The following is a 12832-nucleotide window of genomic DNA, read 5'->3' as shown; positions in this document are numbered from 1 at the left end:
ACAAACTACAGATCTGGCCATGCTCCCAGTCATCTCAACAGCATTGCCAGCACTATTCTCCAGAGCTTGGAGCAACGAGATTTCTAGAGTGAGGACAGACTTAATCAATTGTGGCTACCCAACACACGTATTAGACAAGTGCTTATTGCAAGCACAGGAGCTCACAGTCCACCCGAGACCAACTCAGGCCAATATACCTACCGCCTACATTCCCTACTATCCAGGAATGTCGGGCCAGATCTTGAAAATCCTCAGAGAATACCGCATAAAATGCGTGCAGTTGCCTGGTAGAAGCTTACATTCTCTAGTTTCCAGTGTAAAGACCCCTGTCACTCCTCTGTTACGCAGCAGTGTAATATACTGCATAGCCTGCAAATACTGTGACAGCTGCTATATAGGAGAGACTTCAAGACATCTTCAAGACTGCCTTGCAGAACACAACAGGCGATTTGCCTTGCTGAGACCAACCAGTCCGCAATCGCGGAACACTTCTGGTCCACCCACCACGACTTCAGTCCCAAGCGGAACTATGAAATAATTGACCAATTCCGACACTTTCGCCACCGCCTCTGGTTAGAGTCACTCAATATATTGGGCATTTCGAGAGCCACAAGCCGCTGCAAAGGCATGAGACTACACCCCATCTTAGAGACAACCGTTTTATGTCTATACAAGCACTGGAGAAAAAACTGCGCACATCCGTGCAGCAACAACGAATACCAGTTTAATGATTGAATGACCTACCTCGTGCCCTCGCATGCCTCACTGCACGCATAACTGTGTCCGTTAGAATAATTAAGTTTCAATTTTTCTGTTGAAAAAGAGGCACAATTTGTCTTGAAAGCTACATTTTCTATTTGTAATAAAAGATATTCAGTATCTCTTTGTAATTAAATTATTTTACTGGCTAACACTTACAATCATCATTTACCATGGATCCCAGTACAACAGGTCCATTTGTCCTCATAGATCATTAGAAGTTTCATAGGAAATTCCCGATAGTAGAGTCCCCCCCCCTTCTCTCTCTCTCTCTCTCTCTCTCTCTGAATAAGACTATGTGTGGACGTGTTATTGTTAAGTGTGGCTCCTAGAATGTTAGTTCAAATCCACCTCGTATCACTGTAATTTTACAGACTCTGTAAAAATGGGCCAGACATGTAGTAGTGTAAGGTTTGTGTAGTTAGTGTATGTTGTGTTGTTTGTGCTGGACGCTTGGCTATCCAGAAGCAGCAATCACCTGGAAAGCTGCTTCTGAGTACTTGTCCACACCACAGGAAGGTGGGCCAGTTCCAGCAGGTAGGACGCTTAGGGTTTCAGTTTATGGAACTGAAAGAGAAAAAAAAAAAAAAAAACACAACACACACTCTGGGATGCCACTCTAGAGAGAGAAAAAAATAAAAGAAAGGGTAATTTAAAAAAAAAAAGTAGAACTTAAAATTCTTAAAAAACACTTCTCTTCACTGAACTCTTATGCACTGTATTTATAAAGTATTTATACTATACATTCATATTCTTAATAAATATTATTAGCTATCCACTCATTTTTTACAACACACTAGACCTATCCAAAGCCATTCATGTCAGCAGAAATTTTCACCTTTTAAGCACCTGATTTGCAAACACATGAAGTGCATTTAGATTAAACAGAGTTTCAATAAGTTTAGTCTCTTGACCAGGAGAAATTGTTGCTGCATTAGTTCTCAATAAGACTAGACAAATTACTATACTTCCATATTGCATGTCAAGTAAATTTCTCCAGACATAGTTTCTAAAGAGGATGAAGTGATAATGGATGGCCATTACAATCTTTCAACACATTAGTCTGAAAGAGTTTTACTTTTTGGAGATGTGTTGAAGACAAAGATACATCAATGGCTTTGGCTTGTTAGTTAGTTATTTGGTTTTTAGAAGCATTAGCAACTAAGGCCACATTGCTCTGGGATATGCAGTGGTCATTCCCTGACCTTTCCGTATTTGGTGGTGACGGGCTCAAACCCCGGTCTAATCAAGAAGCGTGTGCTACGCACTGCTGCTCCTTCCCACCTGGCTACAGAGGCGCCTAATGGCTTTGGCACAAAGCCACATCATAATTCCACAGCATTTGAAATACCATAATAGATCTACCTAAATGAATGTTTTTTTGCAGTAAAACTCTTATAAAAGTGCATTCCAAACTCCTGAAAATAATTTTGCACATTTTTCAATTTGATTTTATTTGAAAGCAATGTATATAAATAACAGAGTTGGTTAAAGATAGTGATTCTGGAAATTATGAGAGTAAGGCTTGTCTAATAGTGTGAGTTTGGAGGTTTGTATAAAAAAAAATATATAGTTTCAGTTTTTTTTTAAATACTAAAAGTGGGCTACCAACTAATAAGACAAACTACAAATACTGCACATTCAAATTTATGGTCAGTTCATCCCTGATAGTAATAAAACAGAATAATCAATGATCTGATTGGGTGGAAGGGGTGACCCATCAGGCCCCATCCCAACCACTGGTCACGTGTTGGCTGGGTTGGCCACTGCACAAGGACATTCTCACTCATTTAATCTTTCATACGTATACATACGTTTTATTATTATTTTTTTTAAAAATCACATATCCATGGGCACAACCAGGAATAGACTAACCTATATAGTCTCTCAATTTTATACACACACAAGAATTGAAAATGTAAGACAACACAGCACATGCTTTCATCTATCACCCCCACAAACTGGCACATATACAAGTGTTCACTCATTCATACTGACAATTAATGACAAAGTATTTATAACACAGACACCTCATGTACACACCATCCATAGACACCAGACTGGCATGTACTTAAAACTAATTTTGCTTCCTGGATATAATCACATCTTATGTTATAATAAATATTGCTTCAACCGATGGACCAGTTAAATTGAGTTTATTGAAATAAATGAATTAATTAAAATACATGGAAGTATTAAAGGAAAATAAAATACTATATACAATTAAACTGAAATTAAATATACAATCAATAAAATGCAGCCAAAAATAAACTATTTGAATAAAAGCCATAATACATGCATGAGACTAAAAGAAATTAAATATATATCAAGGAGCTTTCAAGGTGATGTGCCTCTTTGTCTACTTAAACACTTCTGTATAATACAAGGTTCTGTTGTCAAGATATATGACAGCAGATCCTTATATTATAAGGAGATAGCCTTGTGCATATGTTAATAACAACTAAGTATGTATTGCATGCATCATAAAGAAAGAGAGAAGGCATTAACCATCAGACTGCAGAGATGGTGCAGTGCATGCTGTCCCTATTGTTAATTTATCATTTCTTGTCATGATGTAGAATACCAGCCTTCATAATAGGATGTATGCGAGTCACAGCATTACGATTAATGATGGGACCAGCCTCAGCTATATGGAGAGCCTCCAACCACAAGAGATGGTGGGAATCGTGGGCATAATCCAATATTTCAACGATGGTTGCAGATTATAATTAACATACTGCTCACACTAATAATGCTCTGCAATGGCTGAGCTGGCAAAATCTGCCCAGCGAATAGCCCCCTCATGTTCAAAAACATAATCACATAATCTACGTTCCGATCATCAATATAAGAAACCCTATAATCCAGGCAAATAACACAATATAACACATTTGCATGGTGTAGCAATGGAAAAACTGACTTTGGACAATGTCAACTGTAATCTGCCAGAGTTGTACAAAACCAATACAGTAATGGCACAACACCCTGGCAATACTTGTAGAAATGCCCAGATAGTGGAGAATATAAGCAGTAGAAATGAGTGCATTGTCCTGATTAGAGTGGAACTAAACCCCTACCATATAACTGAAATTTTCTAAAAGGTGAGTGGGGAGGGGATGAAATAGCCACATCTAGATAACTCTGATCTTTACAAACTCAAAGCTGTTCCACTGCAACATTGTTACATATGCAGGATCTAACAGTTAATATCATCTTCTCTCTTTCCTTCCCTTTCCCTCCTTTCTTTCTTTCTTTCTTTTGCTGCATACTTAGTTGTTGTAAATGCATGCACAAAGCTATGCCTCTGTAATATAAGGATCTTTTGTCATATATCTTGTTTAAGCTGACAAAGAAGCACATAGTCTTGAAAGCTCCATGATATACATTTATATATTTTATCACTTGTGCATGTTCTATTGCTTTATACAAATAGTTTATTTTTGCTGTATATTCAATTTCAGTTTAATTGTATATAGTATTTTATTTTACTTTAATACCATGTATTTTAATTTATTTCCATGAACTCAATTTAACTGGTTCATTGATTGTTATTGTTATTTGGTTTTTAGGAGCATTAGCAACTAAGGCCACATTGCTCCGGGATATGCGGTGGTCATTCCCTGACCTTTCCACATCCTCCATATTTGGTGGTTCATTGAAGAAATATTTATTCTAACGTGATTATCCCTCAAGGCCTCTTCTCTAATATAATTTTTAATCTTTAAGAGAGAAAATCTTTAGTATTATTTTTTTTTTTTTCTCTCTGAGAACCATCCGAACACTCAAGCACAAATAAACACAGGTACGGTACTTCCACACATTCATGTTGAGCTTTCACACCAACAGATAAGGATACACATACACAGGGACAAGTTTGTCTTTCCCTAGGGTTCGCCCCAGTAACAACAGTCAGAATCAGTATCCCCAATATGGCCAGGTTAAGATGTCCACAGCATAAAGTGGGTGTCAGTGTTAGCTTTTAGGTCATGGTTTGGTAGCCAGGTGGGAGATAAACCTCCTTCCCCCAAGGACTCTTACGGTCTAACCACCCAGTTCAGCTAAGGACCAGTCCAGCCACTGAGGCCAAACCAGGGTGTCAATCCAGTTGGAGATGGATTAACTTGGTATTGGTCTAATTCTTGATTGTTGCTGTGCATTATCTGAAATAGGCTAAGTTGAGTTTATGGAAACAGTACATAGAGCTTGCCTGAGCACAGCTCTCCTTGTTTCAAAAATTTACTGCAAAAATTCCACAAAAGCTTTATAGTATGGTTCTTCATTAATGAGAAAGCACACATAATTCTTGGGGTGTGGACCAATCTTTGTAATGAGAACATTTCAGTGGTTGTCAGTTTGGACAGTCAGAGTATGCATCAATCTTCTATGGCTCTGCAAGTGCAGGGGGAAGAGGGAGGTCATTGGTTCATCCCAGGCTGTGGAGTTTTGCCTAAAAGGAACCATTACCAGTCATAAAGAAGGTCATGTACAGGCCAAGAGAATACCAGGGTGAGAGTTTCAGATCAGTCAGTACCACACTGGGCAGAAACCTCCTTGTGATTCCCTTGGTGGCTAGTTTCCATCTTGTCTGCCACATTTTTTGTAATTTGGTGGCAACACATTTCCTTTCTTTCTTGAAAGTATTGAGTATGTTCTAGAAATGTGTCATGATGTTTGGTGGCAATACCTCTGTTCAGCTGGTAATACAATCCATGGTGAACAATTTCAAGATGTAATGGCACAGTACCCACCAGAACCTTCAAGGCAGGTCCTGGTGGGTGCCTTACTGTCCAACAGGCTCTCATGATGGTGAGCAGAACAATTCTTTGTATGGAATCAATTTTATTTTTATTTTTGATTATTGCAGCTCTATGGAACCATATTCCAATTCCATGGGTAATAACTGAAATGAAAACTGCTTTATATATTAGGGCCAGGATTTTCCTTTTCAGCCCTTAGTCATTTTGATAATTCTGACTAATAGGCCTGCATAATTCCTAACTTTTCTACAGAGATGCTCAAAATGTGGAAAGAAAGTTAATTTAGTGTCAAAAATTATTCCCAGGTACTTTAGATCCTGGACCATTTTCAGGATTATGTCTGAGATTTTTATAACTGGTGCTCTGAAGCAGTTCAGGGTTCTCTTTAATATGTGCAAATATTGAAACAAAGAAAAATTAATATCTTACCATATGAAATAAATAGCAGCATAAAATCTACATGTGTCATGAGATTTTTGATCACAAGCCAATAACTTTCTGATACAGGCATAATAACTAAATTAGCTTGTGCCTTGCTTGGAGGTTTAGGTGGTTTCTCTTTGAAGGCTTAAAAAGAAAGGAGGCATCATTAATAAAATTATCCAGAAACAAACACAGTTACATCACAAATTATGATGCAAACTTTTTATGCATCTTATTAATTAATTAGATCATTTTAACCTGTATTTTAAAAAATTCTTTTAAAAAAACATCTGAAATCATTCAATGCTGTAACAACACTACAATGGGGACAACTCACTGCGAAAAACAATTATCGTATATTATCACACGTTTTATGTAATTAATTATATCATTTTAAGATGTATTTTGGAAATTCTTTTTGAAAAAAAAATTAAATCACTCTCAACGCAACTGAAATATTTAAAAATTTGGAAAATATAAATGGACAATATATAAGGTTGTACTCTTTTTCACAATAAATTATCTAACATTTTTACATATTTAATTAATTAATTATTTCATTTTTAATTGTATTTTGGAAAGTCGCTGTGAAAAAAAAAACATGAAATCACTCTCAATGATGTACCGATGGGGCAACTCACTGCAATAATTGAAAATTTGGAAAATGTGAAAAATCAGAGTATAAGGACTTTATACTCTTTTTTTTTTTTTTTTTCACACAACTTACTTGAATTTATTCTATTAATAAACAAACTAATATATCCATAAAATTCTTATTCATCTAGCAAAGTACCAAACAATGGCAAAATGGCATGCATTTCACACAAGCAGCAGTACATGTCTCTCTATGGAAGAAGTGCTTTCACTTGTATTATTTGCACTTGTAATGCAAGTGCAAATAATAAGGCAACTGGTGATGAGCCCCACAATCAGATCAGTACATTTCATAGCAAACTATCTGCACAATAACATTCTATAGCTCAGGTTCTTTCACTCAGAGTGCCAATCTGCCAACTGATGAGTTACCAAATAGAGCCAAAATGGACAGATGGGTAATGGCACATATTAAAAAAAAAAAAAGCAGTATACTCTGAGTGATCACTGAATTATGACCACCCCTATGAAAACTGAATGTGACCCATTGCCCAAGTGAGGTACGAGAATGCAAAGTTAGTAGACCTACGTAGCATAGATAAGGTGTCAGAGGTTCAGCAGGTAGTAAAATTCCGAGCGCAATGGGTAAAAGGAAGGATTTATCGGCCTTTGATAAAGGACAGATTGTGGGTGCTCGAGCTGGTGCCTCGATTTCCAAATGGCTGAATTGGTGGGGTGTTCGAGAGCTGCTGTTGTTAAAGTGTACCAGGACTGGCGTCAAAATGGTCAAACAACAACCTGACGGCAAAACTGCAAAGGTTGATGTTATAGGTGAGAGCCGGGTCCAACGACTCACACAGGCACAGCACTGTTGAAGCATTGACTACCCAAAGCAACATGGGCCAACCTGGAACAATATCTGGCATGACCATGCGGCGCATGATGGCACGTATGGGCTATACCAACAGACGACCCCTACGGCATCCTCTCCTAACCAAGGTTCATCAGTGTAAAAGACTCACCTGGTGCAAAGAGCATGCAAGTTGGACATTAGAAGACCGGAAGAAGGTGTGCTGGTCGGATGAGTCACGTTATTTACTCCACACCATGGATAGTTGTGTATGGAACAACATGAGGCTCTTGATCCATCATGCATGGTATCAAAAGTGCAGGCCGGTGGAGCCGGTTGTACGGTGTGGGGCATGTTTCACTGGCAGGAATTTGGATCCCTGGTGCATGTGGAATAATGTATCACTGGTCTCCGCTATCATCAGCTGCTTGCTGACTGTGTACACCCCACTATGTTACACTTTTTCCCGAATGGTGATGCTGTCTTCCAAGATGACAATGTGCTGAACCATTGGGCACTTGATGTGCAGGAATGGTTTGAGGACCACAGTTCTGATTCCAGCATATCGATTGGCCTCCAAACTCCCCTGATATCAATTCCATAGAGCACTTGTGGGACACTATGGAAAGGCATATCAGGCGTCTGGATACACCAATAACCTTCATATCTGCATTGCCAGCTGCATTACACACAGCTTGGTTGGCCATACCTCCTGAACGCTTCCAACATCTTGTTGAATCAATGCCACATCGGATAGCTGCTGTACTGAGGGCAAAAGGAGGACATAATAAGTATTAGGTAGGTGGTCATAATTCAGTGATCACTCAGTGTACTTCTCCCTCCGAGAAAAGTGTTTTTTATTTGAGTCCTAGTGCAATACTAAGGCAATATGTGGTGAAGTGCTCAACAACATGAGATCGATACATTTTTTAACAACTTAGGATTAATTTGCTCATGGCAACACACAAACTGAGGCTATTGCCCTACACGTAATAATGTCCTATAACTTTTGTAGCATAAAGCTTTTGTCCTATGTTTACTTAAGTTTTATATCCTTTATACATGAACAGGCATCTGCTTCACTTGCATTTTGCTAGTTACCAAACTGATACAAAAACAAAACAAGTTTAAATGTGGTTTATTAAAATGTTCATTAATAAATAAGAAAAAGGTCGATCCCTAATACCTATGATAATTTTGTAAAAGAGTTAATCCACAGATGGATAACTGAATTTCCACTGTAGTTATAGAACTTACCACACACAATTGCCAGGAAAATCAGAGTTGTAAAGATAGCAAGAGAATACATCAAAATACCAAGAGTCCTTCCTATTTCTTTCTTCTGAGAACAGTCATTTGGGACTATTAGAGGTGGTAATAGAAACCCTAATGCAGTCCCTAGCTGTTGAAGAATGATTACATTTTAATAAAATATGTAATGAAATAAAGGAAATTAAAACATGTACATTTAGTAACTGTACTATAATATTCAAGACATGTTCCACGGTTCCGCTACAGGTCAGAAGTGAATTATATGTAATTCTCCTTGATCTGTCTTTCTTGCCATTGAGATATTTACATGTGAGGAATTTGATGGAAGTGTTGGAAATAAACAAAAGGACAAAGTAGATGGATAAATAATGTCATATCTACATCTAGAAAAACAGTATTAGAATATAATGATGAAATAATACAGCATCACAATATTCTTGTTGTTTTTTGGAAAGCAACCTACAGTGTTTCTTAAGATTTTTATTACCTACATGCATTATTTACATAGAGAATACCTACCTGATTTCCAAATACGCCAACAGCACAAGCACGAGATAAACTTTCATCACTGTACCATACTGCAGCTAAGCGTGGAGGAATTCCAATTATAAAAAGTTGAGCAGTGGCAGCTATGGTCTGACCTATTAATGCAACATAGTACTTGTCTGGAGCCATACCTATACATTTGATACATGCACCTAGAAATATACATATTGAACGTTTAATTATAAATATTTGAAAAGGTTCTGGTAAAGTTGCATTATCAGATTTCCAGATTACTGGATGCTTATCTAGAAATATTTATGAAGGCTCTATGTTACTCAAAATACTGGTGTGTTTGTATGCTATTTATTTATTTTATATTTCATCTATTGTGTAATAAAAATCACAAAAAATTACATAAAACCATAAATAAAGTTCAGAGAGAAAATTAAAATGAAATAACCTTCAAGTGTTCCACTTATTTTTGCTTTTTAATGTCATGCATAGTACAAACTGTCAGGGAAATGGGAATATGCTACTTAAAAAGGATAGGTAGAATAGGACCATTGTATGTCTACCAGGGGTAGAAGTTAATTTTGTAGAACAGTTATCTCTTAAGGGCACAAAAGGCGATACTATATGTGTTGGTACTAATGGTATTAAGCAAGATAATCAGATGGTTGTGTTTGGTCAGTTGATTCATTGTTGGCATGTTGGTAGCTAAGAACAATCACAGGAATTACTTTACAGGTACGGAAAAAAAAAAAAAAAAAAATGATAAGAAAAAGCCATGAGTGTTAGGGCTAAATTTGAAGGCATCTGGATTTTGCCTAAACAACAGGTGGATGCACATGAAAAGAGCCTTGCCATTCAATAAGGCAGTGAAGAGCACTGTACAAGGCTCATGGGATAGCATTTTTCTCAGCACAGAGTGAACTTGTGAAAAGGGGGAACTATTTTCACAGAGATGGGATACACTTAACACATTCACTGCTTCCTTAACACAAAAATGCAGGTTCAGATTTTAATTCACTTGGAGGGCAATGTTACTACCCTACTTTTAGAACTTTTTCTTTCAATTTGACAAAAGAAAAACTGGATATTTTTTTCAAGTAACCTTCAGCAGAGGCTGATTAATTCAGTCATAGTGAGAAGAAAACCCAAAAATGTTTCTGCTCTTTCCAATCCAGATTGACTCAATACTGTGGTTTTCAATCCCAGGTTGAAATGTCACTGGAAAAGCCAGCAGCAACAGCATTACATGGAATGGAACAGATGCAAGAAAATTTTCTGATACTATTGAGGCGGTATAAAATTGTTTAGAAAACTGGTTGCTTGGAGCAGAGGGGATATGCAGACTAATAGATTAATGGCATAGAACAATGGACACAAACTAAGAGATTTAATGGGAGCTGGGAGCCAGAAGCAGAGGCAAAATTGATTCCTGTAGTGCTTCTATGGGACATGCAGAACCTGGAGAGCAAGGTGTGGGAGAGGTCCTTATGGGATAAGCAAATGTATGGGCTGCATTAGGGTTACAAAACCATGCACATATACACTTACTTGTAAACTAATGATAGGTGTATAGTAAATATATTGATGAATTCGGTTGTGGTATTGGTTAAGTTATCAAATGCAGACATTATAGGCATATCAGAAACAGAGGATACAAAATTTGAATTTGGAGAGCACAGAAAGATTAATTTATTTATTTATTCAGTATAAGTGCTTCCAAAATGAAAGCCCTCAAACTTGCTGTGCAGATACACAAAGTCATACTTAGCCAAAGCCAATCAGTGTGAGTAGTGTAGCCCAGGGGTCAGCAGCCTTTCTTGAGTAAAGAGACATTTTTGATCTCATTAAAAAAAAAAAAAAAAAAAATCCGAGGAGCCACATCTCAGCTCAAGCTGGAAGGAGGAGTTTTTTAAGAAATGGATTAGAGTGGGAAGGTGTTTTTATTAAAAAATATATATATTTTAAAATATTATTTATTAATACTGAAAAAAAAAAAAAAAAAAAAACATAACAAACATCCAATTAGGTACGAATTAATGTGACTGTTGCTGCTGAACTTCTTGAGCGAGTCTCTCAACATCAGGAAAGTATGCAGTAATTTTCATCTTTAAACATTCTGAGAGACTCTCATTGGTCAGACAGTTTCTTGATTTATTTTTAATATAGTTCATGTTCGAAAATATTTGCTCACAGAAATACGTTGAACCAAAAACTAAGAGACGGACTTCTCTCAGTTTTTGGCATTGAACACAATATGTCTTTCTTTTTCAACTCATCTATCACCATCCATTTGTGTAGAATTGCAAGGGCAGCCTTTTGCCTCTCCAAATCCTCAATTTCAATGCATTTTAGTCTTGCACTCCACATCCTTGAATTTTAAGTCCTCCGACTCCATTTCAAATTGGGCTTCAATTTCAGGGAATGGAGAAAAATTTAACCAAGAAGTACAGGCACTCCTTGACATACATACTTAATCGTTTTTTTTTTTCCTTGTACATAAGTTTTGTAAGTCCAACTTTGGCCTTGTAGATACAAAATGTGTACAGTACAGTACAATGCACTGAGATTATAACCAGGGCCGGCCCGAACAAAAGCGGGGCCCGGTGCAAAGTTGACTTGCGGGGCCTTGATACAAATTCGTACAACAAAATAATTTATTGCATTTTGGTATTTATTACATTGCACAAATTGGTTTAGTAAGGATTACATGAAAATGATAAATAATTAAATTATTTTAATAAACTTAACATTTCAATCACAAAAAAATCTTTAATAAATCAAATAAGAAAAATAATTGCATCATATACTTATAAAATATAATTTGGTATGCGACTTAATCGTTTGTTTGTTTGTTTGTTATTTGGTTTTTAGGAGCATTAGCAACTAAGGCCATATTGCTCCGGGATATGCGGTGGTCATTCCCTAACCTTTCCGCATCCTCCGTATTTGGTGGTGACGGGCTCGAACCCCGGTCTAATCAAGAAGCGTGTGCTACGCACTGCTGCTCCTTCCCACCTGGCTACGGAGTCACCACGCGACTTAATCGAATAAGGTCATAATATCTGATTTTTGTTTAATTTCCTTACATGTTTTATAGCAAATTCGTTGATAATATCATCATAATTTAGTTTTTTGGCTATTTCGGATTCGATAGATAAAATGGCTAAGGAGGTAAATCGTTCTTGACTAATGCTAGATCTCAAGTAATTTTTTATTATTTTCAATCTTGAGAAAGATCTTTCTGCAGATGCGACAGTAATTGGTAAGGTTAATATAATTTTCAGAACAGTAACAAAATTTGGATACAATTCAAATAAATTATTTTTCAGTAAATATTGTAATATTTGTAATATTGTGATCCTGGAAGGCAAAATTCGACGACAAATTTTGATTTCATTAAATAATCAATGCAATCAATATTGTGTTGCAAGGTAGCATTTAAGTCTTTGCAACATTTAAGAAGATCGTTTTCAGTCAGTTTTTGAATGTTATCCGAATTATATAAAAAAAAACATATGATGTCTCATGTTCGTGATAAATTTCAAATCTTTTCTTAAAAGAAATAATCGCACTATCGATTATGACTAGAAAATATTGAATTCTGAAATATTCTTCGCCTGATGAAATAGGCTGATCGGTTCCTTCATAACAAAATTGCTTTGTTTTTCGTCCAGTTCTT

At 36.7% G+C, this 12832-nt stretch overlaps 1 protein-coding gene across 1 annotated transcript in view; it reads right to left on the bottom strand.

Moving 5' to 3' along the window:
* The window catches only part of LOC150091742 (choline/ethanolamine transporter flvcr2a-like), a 129228-nt gene that overhangs the window by 69410 nt on the left and 46986 nt on the right, over positions 1-12832 (bottom strand). The window contains exons 3-5 of the mRNA XM_090376798.1: positions 9175-9353; positions 8641-8785; positions 5946-6083 (exon numbers count right to left, since the gene is read on the bottom strand). Coding sequence (XP_090232924.1) covers positions 5946-6083; positions 8641-8785; positions 9175-9353 — 462 coding nt within the window. The remainder of the gene's footprint in view (positions 1-5945; positions 6084-8640; positions 8786-9174; positions 9354-12832) is intronic.

The sequence above is a fragment of the Mastigoproctus giganteus genome, chromosome 1 (genome assembly GCF_048544385.1).
Source record: "Mastigoproctus giganteus isolate SK-2022 chromosome 1, ASM4854438v1, whole genome shotgun sequence".
Taxonomy (NCBI): domain Eukaryota; kingdom Metazoa; phylum Arthropoda; class Arachnida; order Uropygi; family Thelyphonidae; genus Mastigoproctus; species Mastigoproctus giganteus.
This window is presented reverse-complemented; position numbering and strand designations above follow the sequence as displayed.